This window comes from Magnolia sinica, chromosome 2 (assembly GCF_029962835.1).
Source record: "Magnolia sinica isolate HGM2019 chromosome 2, MsV1, whole genome shotgun sequence".
In the NCBI taxonomy this organism is placed as follows: Eukaryota; Viridiplantae; Streptophyta; class Magnoliopsida; order Magnoliales; family Magnoliaceae; genus Magnolia; species Magnolia sinica.
The window spans coordinates 18,597,833-18,614,637 of NC_080574.1; the positions used below are offsets into that span (position 1 = coordinate 18,597,833).

The 16,805-nt window shown below is 38.9% G+C and overlaps 2 protein-coding genes across 2 annotated transcripts; one reads left to right on the forward strand and one right to left on the reverse strand.

The window, feature by feature from the left end:
- The first annotated feature begins 301 nt into the window (after positions 1–301).
- Positions 302–7,310, forward strand: LOC131236504 (uncharacterized protein C57A10.07). Its single transcript, XM_058233744.1, has 3 exons — positions 302–1,522; positions 5,340–5,464; positions 6,686–7,310. Exons 1-3 carry the CDS (start codon positions 934–936, stop codon positions 7,007–7,009), a joined length of 1,038 nt encoding a protein of 345 aa, XP_058089727.1. The 5' UTR covers positions 302–933; the 3' UTR covers positions 7,010–7,310.
- A 500-nt stretch (positions 7,311–7,810) lies between these two features.
- Positions 7,811–11,513, reverse strand: LOC131236505 (pathogen-related protein-like). Its single transcript, XM_058233745.1, has 4 exons — positions 11,317–11,513; positions 9,324–9,456; positions 8,268–8,569; positions 7,811–8,134 (listed from the first exon to the last, which is right to left on the reverse strand). Exons 1-4 carry the CDS (start codon positions 11,476–11,478, stop codon positions 8,000–8,002), a joined length of 732 nt encoding a protein of 243 aa, XP_058089728.1. The 5' UTR covers positions 11,479–11,513; the 3' UTR covers positions 7,811–7,999.
- Between the last annotated feature and the right edge of the window lie 5,292 nt (positions 11,514–16,805).

Sequence of the window (16,805 nt, forward strand, 5' to 3'; positions counted from 1 at the left end):
TAGGGATGACTTTATAAACGGTTTAGATGGCACATAAGCATCAAGGTTGAGCCACCGAAGGTCACACATTCTTAACCGTCCAATAAATATCCACCAATCTGGTAGTTAGATAATAGAAAAATCTCAAATTTTGGTTGATTATACATCTGAAATGAGAACCATGATTTGGACAGTTTAATTTGAATTAATTATTCTCCACGCATGCAATTCTAGGTAATTTTCAAGTGCATGCGTATCATCCATTACGCTCTGCCGGAGTATCAAAGTTTTCTCTTCACCAAAAAGTATCAGGAAAGAAATGAAATCCCAAGTCTGAAAGAATTCCGTTTTTCTTTTCTCTTTTTCCCCGGATCAGATCCCGACCCTCCTGAATACCATATGAAATCGACACCAGGTTTGTTTTTCTGTACTGAAAATTTCTTTTCTTTCGTAATTTTCAAAATCTCAGTCCCAACAGCAAAGTTTTGGTTTTTGTTCACCTGAAAAAGAACCTCTCTTTCTCTCTCTCTACATTTGAAGACCACAGAACTAGGGAATTGCATGATTTTACCCATTTGGGTATGCTTGGTTTTTCCAATTGCTGATTATCGCGCTTCTATTCATTTCTCTCTCTGAATTTTCATTTGGGTATCTGCTTGATTTCTCATTCCTTCATCATCTGTCGATTTCTCTATATTTCCACATCTGTCTGTATAGTCACATCTGGGTGTGCTTGATTTTCTACGTTCTCATCATATATGGTGAGTCTAATGCTTCCAAAGCAGAAAATTGCATGATTATCTTGATTTCCTCTCTGAAATCCCATCTGGGTATTGTTGATTTTTCCAATCCTGTATTATTCCATAATTACGTTGATTTTTCTCTCTAAATTCCCAGCTGGGTACTCGTGAATTCCTCGTTTTATATTATATATAGTGAGAAATTGATGCCAGTATGAACCAGTCATTCGGGCAAGGTAGCCCGAAGTCCTTTCTAGCTTACCCAAGAGATGATGTTGATTTAGAATCAGGAAATCTTAAAAAGCTGCGAAAACCCAGAAGTTCACGACACAACTTCATTAGGATGCTTAAATCAATAGGAAATCGCCTTCACTACTATTATAAGCTCCACCCCTTCCTGGTTTTCTTTGTTTCTTTGTCGTTTGGTGTAACCATTCTGATAGTTCTTTCCATATATGAAACCCACTTCCGAATAATGAATTCCCAGAAAAATAGCAATCTGGTCTTGGGTTCTTACCCATTCGCGAAACTGCGTAATCTTGTAATGGTTGCTGGGCATTCTGTGTACACAAGTAGTCATTGTGAGAAGGTCGATCGGGAGGATGCATGGTTTTTGGAGTCGTATCAGAGGCATCCAGGGCAAGCTTCTACGTTCTTGATGCATATTAAGGAGGGGGTTGAGATTGCAGCGAAAGATGAGGGAGCTTTGCTTTTGTTTAGTGGTGGAGAAACTCGGAAAGACGCTGGCCCTCGAAGTGAGGCGCAGAGTTATTGGTCTGTCGCCGAGTCAATGGGCTGGTTTGGTGAGTTATTCATTTGACATCATTGGTATTAACTTGCCATTCTGTTTCTTCACCATAATTCATTGGTCTTGAATTTCACTAAGTTTGTTTAGTCAAGCATTTGGTAATTACATATGATAGTAAACAACAGTTTTCGTGATTATTGATTCATTGGATTTAGCCAGCTTATGTTTTGCTCATTTTGCAATTGTATTCCTCAGTTTGGATGTGTTTTTATTTATTTATCATTGTTCTTATATATATTGAAGGACATTCTGTTATACATCCAATAGGCTGATAAGAAATAAATGCTGTCAAAATATCTTAGAAAGAGAGTACCTTGCTGCATTGCTTGAATTGCAAATTTAGGGGGAATCCCTTGACTTTGATAGATTGCACATTTCTACTATCATGATTCTAGGACAAGGTGAATATATATCATGTATGATTTGATTAAATTCTTCTGGTAAGAACTATCGCATCTTAGGAACTTAATGAATTCTACTGTATCCGATATGTGATGTGGGCAGGAATTTGTGTCATGTCAGAAATGCAACTGATTAACAAAACATGGTGACATCCAAATAGGCTTTCAGGAGTATGGAGAGAACATGCATTTTTTGTTTATGTGAATATAAATTAGAAACATCTATGAAGACAAATGAAAAGACTTGACAAGTTAAAATTGTATAAATCGTGTTATAGAAAATAGAACAAAATGAGTTTGTCCTTGTAGCTGTGTCGGTATTTCTCTCACACAAGTGTTTAACATGGCTCAAGGATTCAGGATCCTTGGCATTTTAAAAAAAAAAAATTTTGAAGGATCCATGTTCGATAAGAATCTGCTTATCTCACACAGCCTGTGGCTGCACAGTCCACCCCAGTGCTCGAAATATCGGTATTGCGTTACGTATCACATCCCTGGGATACAGATACGTATCAGTTATCGCACGGGATATATCATTTATATCGGGTAATTTATTGCACCTTTTGGGAAACATGGGAAAACATTGGGGAAATGGTTGAATTTTTCAATGAAACTTCAGGGATTGTTAAAAAAAGACCTTAATACACACTTTTAAATCATAATATCTCGAAGAAAAAAAAAAAGTGCACATAATAGGTTTCCTTTGTATAGGGTCCTAAGCTATGCGTTGCTTGACTGAACTAATGCAACTATATTCAAATTGAATGCATACCATTTAGAGTGTCCGTGATGATCATTTCATCAAACACTCCTAAATACTTCAAAATTAGTCTCAATTGATAATTGGTTGAAGGGAAATTTCGAAAAAAGTTTAATATTTGATTTTTTTAATTAATTTTTAATTAAAATTGATTTTTATTTTTCAAAAATTGGCAAAGTCGTAGTAAATCAGCCCTCATACATGCACGATTTCATATTTGGAGTGCAACATTACAACTAATTTGGGAGAATTGGGAAAATTTTGAATTTTCTTCATTTTTTTCCCAAATAAGACCACCGACATTCAAATTTCGAAATTAGAGTGTTTGTGATGATCGTTTAAATACTCCTAAATACTATGAAATTAGTCTCAATTGACAACTGGTTAAAGGAAGTTTTCGGAAAAAAAAAAACATGGAGAACGTGAAGAACCAATGGATATCGAAATCAAAGCTCCAACTCCAAGATTTTTTATGCAAAAGATGAAGGACCAATGGCTTTGTAAGCATTTGACACCAATTTAACATATTTTCAACCCAAAAAAAAAAAAATGGATCGAAAATTGAAAATGCATACCGGATCCGAACATATGAGATATATCGGCACTACCTATGCGTTTCGTATCGCACAGATGGGATACAAGATATGTCGTGGGATATATCAGCCGATATTGTCGATATTTAAAACACTGGTCCACTCTACTTGCGTGTGGGGCATCCAAGCTGTGCATCAGCTAGTCCACCATGTAGATGAGTTGCCCAAAAGTATGACAATTTGCTCACCAAGCAGGCACGTGTACATTGAATTTGGACCATTCAGAATCCTTTTCTAAACTGCTCACTATTTTTAGGCCCAGTCATCTACACACCAGGGGCCACTTGTACCAAATTGGATGTTCCACACACGTCCAGGTTGGCTTTCTCACTGTTTTAAATATCGACGATATCGGCCGATATATCCCACGATATATCTTGTATCCCACTTGTGCGATACGAAATGCATAGGTAGTGCCGATATATCCCACCTATTTGATTCGGTGAACATTTTTTATTTTTGGATCCTTTTATATATATATATATATCACGTTAAATTAGTGTCAAATGGTTACATATATATGATTCTTCATGTTTTCCATCAATAATCTTGGATTCAGAGCTTCAATTTCAAGATTTGGGGGAGATGGGGCAAGTTGCAGAAAATTGGGGAAAATCGAAATTGAGAGGATTTTCAATTTTCAATCCATTTTTTTTTTTTGTTTACTATAAATCACATTAAATCAGTGTGAAATTATTACAAATCTATTATTCTTCATGTTTTCCATGAAAAATCTTGGATTCGGAATTTCGATTTCAAGATTTGGGGGAGATGGGGCAAGTTGCATAAAATTGGAAAATTTTGAAATTTCTCAATTTCACGCAAATCAGTTGCAATCTTTGTATCCAAACACAAAATCAAACATGTATGTAACCTAATCTAGTGATTATTCTTTTGCTTTTGAATGTATTGTTTGTGTTTTCGTATATGTCTTCTTACGTTTATAAATTATATGAATAGACTTTAAATATACTTGCATCAGTTCAGTTGGACAGTGCATGTATTAGGACCCCATACAAAGGAAACCCCTATTATGTGTACTTTTTTTTTTTGGTAATGTTTTGATTTCTAAGTGTGTATTGATGTCTTTTTCAACAATCCTTTAAGTTTCCATGAAAAGTTCAACCAATTTCCCAATGTACCCATGTTTCCCAACAACAACGATACATTACGCTATACAACTGATATATCCCATGCGATAACTGATATGTATCCGTATCCCAAGGGTACGATACATTACACAATAACGATATTTAAAACATTGGCTTGTCTGACTACATGTAGAAGTGCTCTAGACTTGGCAAAGTTCTTGTAGGCATATGGAGGAGTTGGAATGCAGTGATGCCAATCCTGCGAAAATGACTAGATGTTTTGTTTCTGTTGCACTGTCGACCAAGCTACCTTCCGAGGAAAATTTCTTGTGGATCACGAACCAAGCAAATCCTTAATTAAGGTTGACGAGGGTACTGTTTTAACCATCCAGTATAATTAGCAGAGACTGCTTCCCCTCTATGCCTTGGGCAACTAAGAATAAATGCACTGATGATAAATAATAGGTCTCAAACACAGACAGTTGGGTGAAATAGTGCATAATTGCCTACATGTCATTTGAGTATGACATCCAACCTAACCCCCCCCCCCCCCTCACACACACACAAAGAACAATCCCCCCATCAGGTGGTCCATATATACTTTCAACCAGACTGACATTTGTGCACTGGTTGGATGGTAACTTATTGTACAACTAGCTTTGAGTGAGACCTCAATATGCAAATGCTTTTCTACTACAAACATCGGTTTGTCAAATCAGCTTGACTGGGCTGATCACAAATTTCAAGCTTCAGGAGCAGAACTGCAACTTGTGTTTCATAAAACTTTGGAACAGCTTACTTATGTGCTTCATGCTTTTGCTGAAATCCATTTCTTCTGCATCATCTGGAAAGCTTCCATGTCATTTAATCTTCCTCCACCTACACTTGTAGAACACTCCCTACTTGTAATGTTTAACTAGTACAATTCAGCTAGCTCAGTTGTTATGATGCCGCTTATCCCATATAGGCAAGCAAAAGGAAGTGAGATGGAGATCACTCACAGAAGAACATGCAAGGGACAGCTTCGAGAACCTTCTCTTTAGCATGTGTCGGTTTCGGGAACTTACTGGCACATATCCTCATAACGTAACAGTAAGTTTGTCTCTCTCTACTCATCTTGAAAGTTTTTAATTCTTATTGTTCTTCAAGGAGCAAAATATCAATTGGATTATAGTAAAGGTTTGATTTTATATTAGTTAAGAGTTTTAAATGTGGTTGATATTTCTTATATATATATATATATATATATATATATATATATATATATATTACATTATTATTTTTATTTTATTTTATACATTATATTTTTTTAATTAAATGAGTTAGATGGTTTGTCTCTCTCTACTCATCTTGAAAGTTTTTAATTCTTATTGTTCTTCAAGGAGCAAAATATCAATTGGATTATAGTAAAGGTTTGATTTTATATTAGTTAAGAGTTTTAAATGTGGTTGATATTCCTTTTTTTTTAATTACATTATTATTATTTTATTTTATTTTATTTTAAACGTTTTATTTTTTTAATTAAATGAGTTAGATGGGTTGGGTTTGGGTTTACCTATTTATAGATGGGTTGGGTTGTGGCTGAGAGTTTCAACCTATTTAATAAATGGGTTGGGTTTGAGTTGGACCCATCCTTGTTGTGACTCAAACCCAACCCGACCAAACCTAACTCAACCCAACCCATTGCCACTCCTCCTGATTTTTTATTGAGTCTCATTAAAGTTATCTGGGGAGCGCACCATCAATACATTCTGAAACTGATGCATTTGCATTGGAATGTATTGACGATGCAAACCGATACAAATGATAATTTTGGATACATAGCCATATCACAATATGCAGTGTTTGTATTGTATTTTCGAAGGAATGTATTGTGTGACAAATTCCAAAATGAATATGAGTGACAGATTTCAATATTTTGAACCTTGGGTTTTTGTTGTACTCCTGCCATGGGGATGTATGGAGATGTTTCTGGTTTGACAAGGAGTTGGAGAAGATTATTTTCTTGTTATTAACCAAAATACCTTTAGCCATTAAAAGATCATAATACCATCTCAAGGAAAAAGAAGGCAAGAACAGAATAATTCCAAGTTCTCATCAAGCAACCAATAGACACTGGTGGTTACTGCAAATGGATGGGTTCTTTTTATACAAGCAGCTCATGTCTTTCCCATGAACTATCTTAGAATGCTACAAACTAGCAAGAGATTGATCAAGAAACAAGGATAATTTTCCATATGAACGCCATGTTTGTTGTTCAAGTAATGCCCTCATCTTTCTTGAGCATTTCTATTTGTTGCATTTTCGTATCAGGTTGTGAGTTACGACTTCAAGGAGGAGAGATTCGCTCATCTGCACCGTTCAGCTATTGGGTTCCCAGAAGCAAGGTTCTTCTATTTCGGGACGCCGGCTTCACTGACTTCTAAGGAGGCAGCGATGAAAGGAGAAGCATCCGTGAGGGCTCAGTTCCATGGCGACCCATATGGGTGTTCGGGTTCTCTTCGTCAAAAGAAGCTGATGCGTGACCCGTTCCACCGCTCAATTCCTTATCCTAATGGGTGCCCTGAACTCGAGGGGTTGTTTCACTATTGTGGTACAGTTCCTTATCCAGGTACACTTCCTTGGACTTGGCAGTGACGCCATTTCTTTCTTTCACCAGTCTGTTAGCTTGGGTCATATCTTTTGCCACGAAGTTGCGACCATGACCCATCAAGAAAAGAAAGAAACCCATCGCAACCATGATGTCCTAATGATGCAGTGCCAGGCACGAACAGCTCATCTCAATCCAACGGTGGGCTTTTTTTCTCTCTCTTTTTTTTTTTTTTCTATTTTATATTTTCTGCTTGTATACAGGAGACAATGATTGTGAAGTTTTGGGGGCAGTTTCTAAGGCATATACAATGTACAGGTAGGGCACCCGTACAATATTTGGTGATTATGCATTGGTCTTCTCCTCATTGTCCAATGTCCATGCTTGGAAGAATTATATGGTTCTTGATGGGAAGATATGTATGGTATCCTCTGGTTCTTACAAGCAGGGCCTACTATAGATAACATGCCCCAAAGATCTCCTTGTTGCAACGGTCATAACCATTTGATCAGTGAACTACAAATAAAAATTTCTGTAGCAGTCCACATTTAGTGAAAAAAGAAAAGTAAAAAAAAAAAAGAAAAAAAAAGAAGCCAATGCTTGGATGTCTAGGATCTTCGGATCTGGGAGGCTTTGGAGGTATAGACCATCTGCTGTGAGGCCCATCATGAATCAATCACTGGACTTTGGGGCCCATTTATATGGACATAGGGCTGGAGGGTGCTTCACATATACTCCCACAATATTTATCACATAATTCCTCTTATATTTTTACCATTTGAGGATGTATTTTAACCTTTGATCAGCCAAAAAAATAAACAGTTGTCACTAGATTTTGCCAACATTCCTTCAGTAATTATTTTTGCTTAATATCATATATCAAATCTTTAAACCACAAACAGAACATATCAAGAACAGGGCTGGAGGGGACCTGAAACATGTGCACACACCTCTAAATGGATGGATGCATGCACACGCTCACACACAAGTACATGTGCATATGCATGCGAATGAGGGTCACCAAACGAAAGAGTGATCTATGAAGCAGTGTTCAAGAAAGGGCAGCTCAAAGTTCCTGAACTTTCTGAATTAGCACCCTTAAGAAGAGCTCCAAGCAGCTCGCCCCGGTCATAGAAGAATTCCACCTTCACTACTTTCATCATTTCATCAACCTATCAACACATGTATTTCGGTTAGTGAATGAAAATAAGCTTAAAAAGGCTCCAGCCGGTTTTGTTATCATAACAAACAGGATTTTTGTAAGAATTCAAAATCTGGAAAAGGGTGAGAGATTATATGCAGTACCTGGAAAACGGCCATCCCATAAAATTCTATCTTCTCCCCAGTTGGAGGATGGCCTTGAAAGGGCCCCTCCATGAATCCCCAATGCCGAAACTTGTACACAATCACCGGTGGGCCCGAATACACGTGAAGCACTTCCAACGCAAACCCACGAGGGAATGCTGTTGTGAAGGCCTTGTGAGATGAGTCTGCTGTTTCTATTGCAGGATTGTAGCATCGGTACTTCTCAGGCAAGGATGTCTGCAACAACGAGTTGTATCCTCCCCCAAGGAGGCGTTTTTCTTCTAGTGTTATGCCCTTTCTTCCTACAATCATCACAGATTGTGCTGTAACTAACTAGTACTTCTGTTGGTATTTACATGTGTACGTACATGTCCATGTGTACCGTAACGGATAATGAAGTTGTTAGGGTGGAAAATGGACTAGGCTAGCCCAACGCAGCCTAAGTCTGGCTTGCTTTGGGCTGGGTTTGGGTCGATCCTAAAAGTCAACTTTGGCTGGTTGGGTCGATCCTAAAGTCAACTTTGGCTGGTTGGGTCGGTTTAAGGGTCAACCACAGCCCAACCTGACTTCAAAAGGACCCAATGTGGATTCCAACCCTTGACCTGACCCAAATACATTTGATTATTCCCAACTCGACTGAAACCACCGAAATTTGTTCAAATCAACCCAATTTGAATTCAAATTGGGTTGGCTTTTTTCAATGAACCCAACCCAATGACCTTGACAACCCATGGTCAAGACCGGTTTGGATTGACCTGAACCCAAGTTGCAGGCCTACCATGGGATGGACAAGGGCGACCCTTTTGGTGAAGATAATTGATTGGGCCGCACCTGTCAAGTAGTCCAGCTTGACTAACTTACTGACATGGGTTAGCTGAACTCTAGGTGATGGGCCAGCCAAGATGGGGGGCCAATGTCTTAGGTCATGAGATGGACTGGATCTGGACTCAGATCCTTTAGCCCATACTCATGGGCTGGACATGGACATGGACATGGACATGGACATGCTTTGGCATGGTTCATTTTTACTCCCCAAGTGGGAGAGGAAGAGCATACCGTTGAGACTCAAAGTATAGTTGGATGGATCCAACGTTTTATAGTCATCCCAGCATGTCTTGTGGAACATCTCCATCTCCCATGTCTTCACAAGGTTTTGCACCTTTTCTTCTAGAGAGCCTGCGGGCCATACCTGCCATTGTCGGAAAAAAGGAGGGTTTTATTATTATTATCACAGAGAAATACCAGGGCTGCGTTTGGATATTAAATTGGACTGGATTTTGTGAAGGAAAACTCTTTCGTGACTGCCACAATGTCAACACTTGTGTGAGTAAACAACTTCAATTGCATGAGATCCACCCTGTCCATCAGGTAAAGCACCCCCTGTTTGTCCTTGATTTAAAAAATCAGGCCTATTCAACCCTCAGGTGGGCCACCTGGTAAGTTTTTAGAGTCTGAGTTCTAGCCTGAACTAGAGGCAGCATCCCTGATGAACAGGTTAGATGTAATGAAAGTTTGACCCATGTGACAATAGGCTAGCCCTGGTATCTGATGTTAGGAATAGGGACGGCAACGGGCTGAGCTGCCCAGCCCAGCTCAGGTGAAATTGCTTCAAGGGCTAGAACTTGGGCCACTAAACTGGGCCCAATAGCTGGGGTAGGGCTTGAAAACTAACCCTGTTGTTCGGACCAGGCTGAGCCAGGGTCAACATCGAATACCTCTGCATGTTTCCCTGGCGTATGCTACATAGTACATACGTATTTAGCAATGTAGGTTATAGAATTCATATACTAATGTGACGTACACTACATATTACATAGGTATTAATTTATGTAGTCATATGAGAAGACCTCTGAAAAGTAAGATAGAATGTAATAGAATGAATAGTATATTAGTGCACTTATTCAAGTTAATGCATGTGGTGGATAATTAGACACAGGTGTTCCATAATAAAATAAAATAAAAATAAAAATAAAAATAAAATAAAAACTTTATTTCTCTAAAATAGCACCATAATTCATAAACTTTTTAGTCATGGTACACATAGCATGTATGTAACTAACCATTAATTTATATTTTATAAAGTTGGCCCTTGCCAGCATTAGCGGCCTTCTACGGCAAGGGCGAGGGTTAGGGTCCCTTTACTCTTAGGCCGGGGTGGATACGGAATACACACATCAAGGTGGCCACTACGGTAAGGGCCGCACCATCTTGGGTGAGGCCCGGGTCTCCCTGGATCCGCTCGCGTGGTGCATCACGTTCCAAGTCGAGAGAAAGTAATCAACAAGTGTTGACACCGGAAATTTTTGTGGGCCCTATCATGATGTATGTATTAGATCCACACCGTCTATCCATTTTTTCAAAAAAAAAAATTTAATTTTAAGAAATGAGGCAGATCCAAGGCTACTGTTGAAAACTTCTTGGGGCCGCAGAAGGCTCCAGCAGATATTTTTGTATTCCCTTCATCGAGCTCTACATGACATTATAAAGAGGTTAGATGGCAAATAAACCTCACAGTGGACCGTAGGAAGGTTTTAACGGTAGTTGTTTAATCCCTGCTTCTTTATGTGGTGTTGTCCACTTGAGTTTTGGATGTGCCTCATTTTTTGGCTCATGTTCGAGAATGATTCGTAAAACTTTATGGACAGTGTGGATCTAAAGCATAAATAGTCGTTGGCCCAAAGAAGTTGCACACTCAAAGTAATGTTGTGCAGCAAGCAATCTGTTTGGTAGAGGGTCCTTACTCTTGCCCGGGTGGTCGACTCTCAGGAGTGTCAACTCCCGGTCAAGGGTTCAAGTACACATAGCAGGTGAAATTCCACCAGCGTGAGTGTGTGGGGTGTGTGTGCGTGTGTAAAATAAAAAATAAAATAAAAATAAAAATAAAAAATCTGTTTGATAGAGAGAAATCCGGCGTATATTGTTAGCCGGAATCATCGGGGATGACGTGGACCAACGAGAAACGAAGGCACTGAATTTTCCCGTGCCTTTAACACAGACGATCCGCACTCGGCCCTTAACATGATAGAGAGATAAAGAGATAGAGAGAGACCTTAGTTCGGCCTTCCTCAAAGAGCTTGTTGACTAAATCGTAGTTGGGAGGAGCACCGTATCTCCATTTGGTGTTCTTCTCACCCTCTCCATATATATAAATACGGTACTTATCTCCCTCACTTGCTTCTGCTACTGCTACTGCTGTTGTTGCGGCTGCCATCCTTGTGCTTGATTTTTTTGGCACTGAGAGCGAGCCTTATATAGGCAAAAAAAAAAAAAAAACACTATTAAGTGGCACAGGAAGGGTCGCAGATCTTTCCTTTCCACTTGGCTGACTTTTCTATCCTGAGTAGCAAAAATCGGCTTCACCAATCTAACACGTGGTGATTGTGAAACTAATCTTTCCAAAACATCCACAGTGGGGGACCAGAATCGTCAACAAAAACCTCTTTTACTCGGCATCTAAAATACCCAACCTCCATGGGCTCCACTATATATGTTTATCTATTCCATCAGGCGACAAACATTATTTGTACCTTACATAAGAAGTTAATCTGCTATGGTCATACGGTGTGGCCCACCTGAGTTTTGTGTTAGGCTGATTTTTTTTATTTTTATCTTTATCCTAGTGAGTTACACTTGACTCATGTTTGATTAAAGATACACACCATAGTGGCTCCACAAACAAACCTATGGTTAGCATTGCATCTCCGTAGTTCCATTTGGTGTGACCCATCTAAGAGTGGATCTAGATGATTTATGGCCTAATTAGGGCCTAACATCAAGGATAGAACCTGATAGACATAGGATTTTGGTGGGGTTATATGCAATTCCTAAATATAAGTAAGATGCTGAAGAGGATTTTGGTCCCTCACAGTGGAGCTGGGTACATACCCAATGGGGTAACTTTGGCAAACAGAGCCATTTGGGTTGAGCTTTCATGGGTTTTGCCCACTCATTAGTTACACGAGCACTCTCAAAAATCAGGTATCGTACAAGTATGCTGTGTTAGAATGGAACTCGTCTTGGGACGAGCATGAAGTCACGGCATACGTGTGCTACATCTGGTTACCTACCCACTAAAAATAATAATAAATGGATCTGCTTACCTGCTCACTTTAAAAAATTCAATTAATTATTATTATTATTATTATTTAAATCAAGACTATTATTAAAAGCCGAGTTTCTCTATTTGTTCTGAAAATCTCTAGTGTGGGGCACATGGTTGTTCTCTCCAAGCCATTGATTTGATGGACCTGCCATTCCCAGAATATCCTCCCAATTAGTGAACTCTAACCTCCCCATATTTGGCATGTAAATACATGGTTAAAAAGAAATTCAGGAACAAACCATATTCAATAGAGAAAAGACCAGAGCTTTGATGGCTAGGATATTCTAATTTGGGAGATTTTATGGGAACATTCCATCCAAGATGGTACCATCAGATCAATGGCTTGGATAGAGAACTCTGCTTCTTCTTGTTGTTTGTTGAGCTTATGTATGTTCATCTAACTACATCATGCTTGATACATGTTAAACTGAAGTACTTACATGCACTTGGATGAACTTCCACATGCTCAACATACCTAAATACACTTTGTACAAATCTTTTATATTGGAATACCGGTCCTATTATTGTTGTTTTTATCATTATAAGTGTTATTGAGGTCATGGGTTCAGTGTTAAATGGGCTGAATTTCAACCCTGAAGTCATGGGTTCAAGTGCCCATTATGGTGACAGCCTCATCATTTGACAACCCCACCACAAAAGGGTTCAATCATTGCTCTCTGAATGGCTCACCTTCTCTTTATCTCTATTATGTGTTGTGCTAAAGATTTAGGCATTTTTTGGCTTGAATTTGGTGTGTGATGCATACATGCAGTGCTAAGTGTGTATGAGGCTGATGTATCTTGATTCGTATCGAACACCTTTTAACCCCAAGCACCGAGATAGACTGAGAACCTAGCTAGCAGTTCAATCATCTACTCAACCATCTATAATAAAACCTAAGTGATTTGCAAAGGAGATGGTTGGTCCTTTTAAAGATTTTTTTTACCTCTTAGTGATAGGACTCTCTCACTATGATAACACTGATTGATCAATTAACAATACGATATGAGAATAACTACAATAAATTTAGAAATTGCGATTATAAGTATAAGATTGTCCTTCCAACAACTTGGGCGTAGATCAATAGAATTAAAGTACAACTAAGCTAAAGTTGGTCAAGCATAGCAATGTGGGGGAACTAGATTATACTACACCAAGTTAAAGTCCATCCAACATAGGAACGTGGATGGATCAGATTAACTAAACTAAGATAAGTAACGTTGTTGTATAGGTGTGTTTTGTTGGGTTGAGAGGACCGAAGTTCTTTGAGCTTTCTCCTATTTATAGAATTTATGGGTAGTTGTTAGAGAAAAATCTTCATAGTCTGCTAACATGTAAATAACTATCTAGGCTTGTAAATAGTAATGGCCTATGACGGAACACCATGTGTATCAATTGTTTTTCATTGGTTGGCTATTAGTCGTGTACACATCTTCAGTCCACTGTGGGTGAGAATCCTCTAAATAATGCCAAGTGTAGACAATCGTTATCCTTTCTTTTACTCGAACGTGCATTGTACACCATGAACATTGGCCAACTTGGCATCATGTGCCGTAAACTTCGACCAACTTGCATTGCTATTACATTACTTTATAGCTCCTTGATGGGTTTCAACCATAAGGGTCTCTTCTATATGATGCTATAATGCATCAGTTGAATTTGTCGCTTGCCATGACCATAATTTGGTTGTTACCCATTGTCGTCCATGAGACCATGAGTTTGTCATTTGAGCTATTCATGACCTTTGGAATTTTGATTGTATTCAGTCTTCACAGAAGTTAAAAAGATCTTTCATTTTTCTCTTATTAAGATTTTGTTGTCCCGTAGCATCCTTTGTGTTGTTAGATTTGACATAGTCAAATCAAGCATAAACAAGCACCACATGTTTTAAGCATATGGAGAGAGAGAGAGAGAGAGAGAGAGAGCTAGTGCATGTCTTTTTCCATCATAAAAATCAAATTCCACAATGACTAACTTTTCCTTTTAATTAGATCCAAGTTTTCTAAAACATAGGAAAGTACATACCACGCGTGTGTGTGCATGGGCCACACCCATAAGTGTACATAACATCATGAATTTCATGATACTTAGTGCAACTGCACACGCCCTAGACCATTTTCAGTTAATAAATAAAGGAAACGGTGGAAAAACAACAGGAGATTTAATGCTTCTTTTTTTTTTAACACACGCGCACACAACACCACACACTCACGCCTTAGTGGGATTTCACCACCTATGGGCGCTCAACCCTTAACCAGGTGTTGAAACTCCTAAGAGTCTACACTTGCAGCAATGCAATGTACTATACTAATTACCATGAATTCAACCTATATAAATCCTATTTGAATGTTTTCAAAATCAGGGTTCAACCCAAAAAAGAAAAAATAAAAAATAAAAATGGAAATCGCATGAAGTTTATGTTCCATCCTGTCTAGAAAAGACGGCTAGTGCAGTGAAGAAAGTGACTGAACGAAAAGTAATCTCTTGAAAATACGTGTTTGTTTCGAACCGATCTGAACATGACATGGTCAAAAGAGGCGGCTTAACCACACAACCCCTCTATAATATCTATAATATCTAAAGCTTCAAAGACTTGTCTATGGCCACACCAGTCTCATCCTTTCTACCAATCAGTTTTAGTTTCAAAATCAGTTCTCCGTCGTTTGCGAAAGGTGCATTTAACGCCTATATATATATATATATATATATAGGAAATGGTTCTATGCGGTTGAGCTCATAGGGAACTCATGTGAGCCATACCATCTAAAATCATATGAACACATGCCTGAAACATATAAAAGCACTTGGCGGGGCCCATCTAAAATTTGGATGCGTCTGAAACTTGGTCTGACCCCTCCTTCAAGTGGGACACACATAATGGATGGGTTGGATTTGTGAACCATATCTCGGTGGGCCCAACAAATGATTATTAATGTTTTAATGGAGGGTAACCCCTCTCAACTTTTCTACGTGGTGGCACAAAAAGTCACGGATTGACTTGATTTTTAAGACCTTGGCCCACCATGGAATGGTGCATATGACTAATGGGGTAGATGTTAGGGCCTATTTGTTAAAACTTATTTTCAGCACTTATAGCTGAAGTTGGCTATTTTTAGTGATTTTCCCTTTCAGATGGTTTGGTAAATCCAAAATATTTAAGTACTTAATTTACGGTGCGTTTGGTAAAACTTTATATTTTAACTGAAAATTTTGGTATTTTTTTGAACTTTCTTTTCTTGGCTTAACACCTAACGCCGGATGCGGTAAGTCATTCGGTGTAAACTTTTCTCTAAAATGACGTTTATCCCTCTCTAAGTTGCGTCAGGCGTGCAAGCTTTCCAATGATGACTGCCATTGCCTAACATTCATGTGGCAAACTTATGTGTCCCCACTTAATATATGTGTTATATCCACACCGTTCATCCATTTTGTCAGATCATTTTAGCCCATAAGCTTGAAAATGAGGCAGATACAAAGTTCAAGTGGACCACACCACAGAAAGCTTGATGGGACAATGACTCCTATTGTTGGGACCTTTCTAAGACCCGTCATGATGTTTATTTGCCATCCAACCTGCTCATAACGTCACACAGACATGGATGAAGGAAAACACAAATATTAGATTCATCCAAAACTTCTGTGGCCTTCAAGAAGTCTTCAATGGTAGGTGTTCAATCCCACTGTTTTTTGTGGTGTGGTCCAGTTGAGGCTTGGATCTGTCTCATTTTTGGGTTCATATACTAAAATGATCTGACAAAATGGATGTACCGTATGGATATAACACATTATATCATGGTGGGACCCACAGTACTTTACCACGTCGACACAGAGCCCACGGAAAACACGCTGGACTAGTGCGAGTGCGACCGTACGACCAAGATCGTGTGCAGAGCCCACGGAAAACACGCTGGACTGGTGCGACCCAGATCGTGTGCCCACCTCGATGTATGCGTTCTACATCCACACCGTCCATCCATTTTTCCAGCTTATTTTAGCACGTCATCCCAAAATTGAAGAAGATACAAATCCCAAGTGGAACACACCACATGAAACAGTGGTCACTGAACGCCCACCATTGAAAGCTTCTTAATGTCCACCGTACCGTTTATTTTCCATCAAACATGTTGATAAGGTCACATAGACCTGGATGAAGGGAAAACACAAATATTAGCTTCATCCAAAGCTTCTGTGACCCTGAGAAGTTTTCAATGGTAGGTGTTCAATCTCCACTGTTTTCTGTGGTGTGGTCCATCTGAACTTGAATGCATCCCACTTTTGGATTCATGCATTAAAATGATCTGAATAAATGGATGGACAGTGTGGATACAGCACATACATCATGGTGGGGCCAAAAGAACCTTGCCCCGTCAACTAGCACCAAACAAGGGACGCGGATTAGCTACTGAGAGCATCTCGCTACATTCATTTGGAGAAAT

What these genes read in the sequence shown, in the direction of transcription:
- LOC131236504 (XM_058233744.1), top strand. Translation starts at nt 934, where the DNA reads ATGAACCAGTCATTCGGGCAAGGTAGCCCGAAGTCCTTTCTAGCTTAC. An exon ending in CGAGTCAATGGGCTGGTTTG is followed by an intron (nt 1,523 to 5,339) that starts GTGAGTTATTCA and finishes TATCCCATATAG; the next exon opens with GCAAGCAAAAGGAAGTGAGA. An exon ending in CATATCCTCATAACGTAACA is followed by an intron (nt 5,465 to 6,685) that starts GTAAGTTTGTCT and finishes TTTTCGTATCAG; the next exon opens with GTTGTGAGTTACGACTTCAA.
- LOC131236505 (XM_058233745.1), bottom strand. Translation starts at nt 11,478, where the DNA reads ATGGCAGCCGCAACAACAGCAGTAGCAGTAGCAGAAGCAAGTGAGGGA. An exon ending in TTGAGGAAGGCCGAACTAAG is followed by an intron (nt 9,457 to 11,316) that starts GTCTCTCTCTAT and finishes CGACAATGGCAG; the next exon opens with GTATGGCCCGCAGGCTCTCT. An exon ending in CTATACTTTGAGTCTCAACG is followed by an intron (nt 8,570 to 9,323) that starts GTATGCTCTTCC and finishes TGATGATTGTAG; the next exon opens with GAAGAAAGGGCATAACACTA.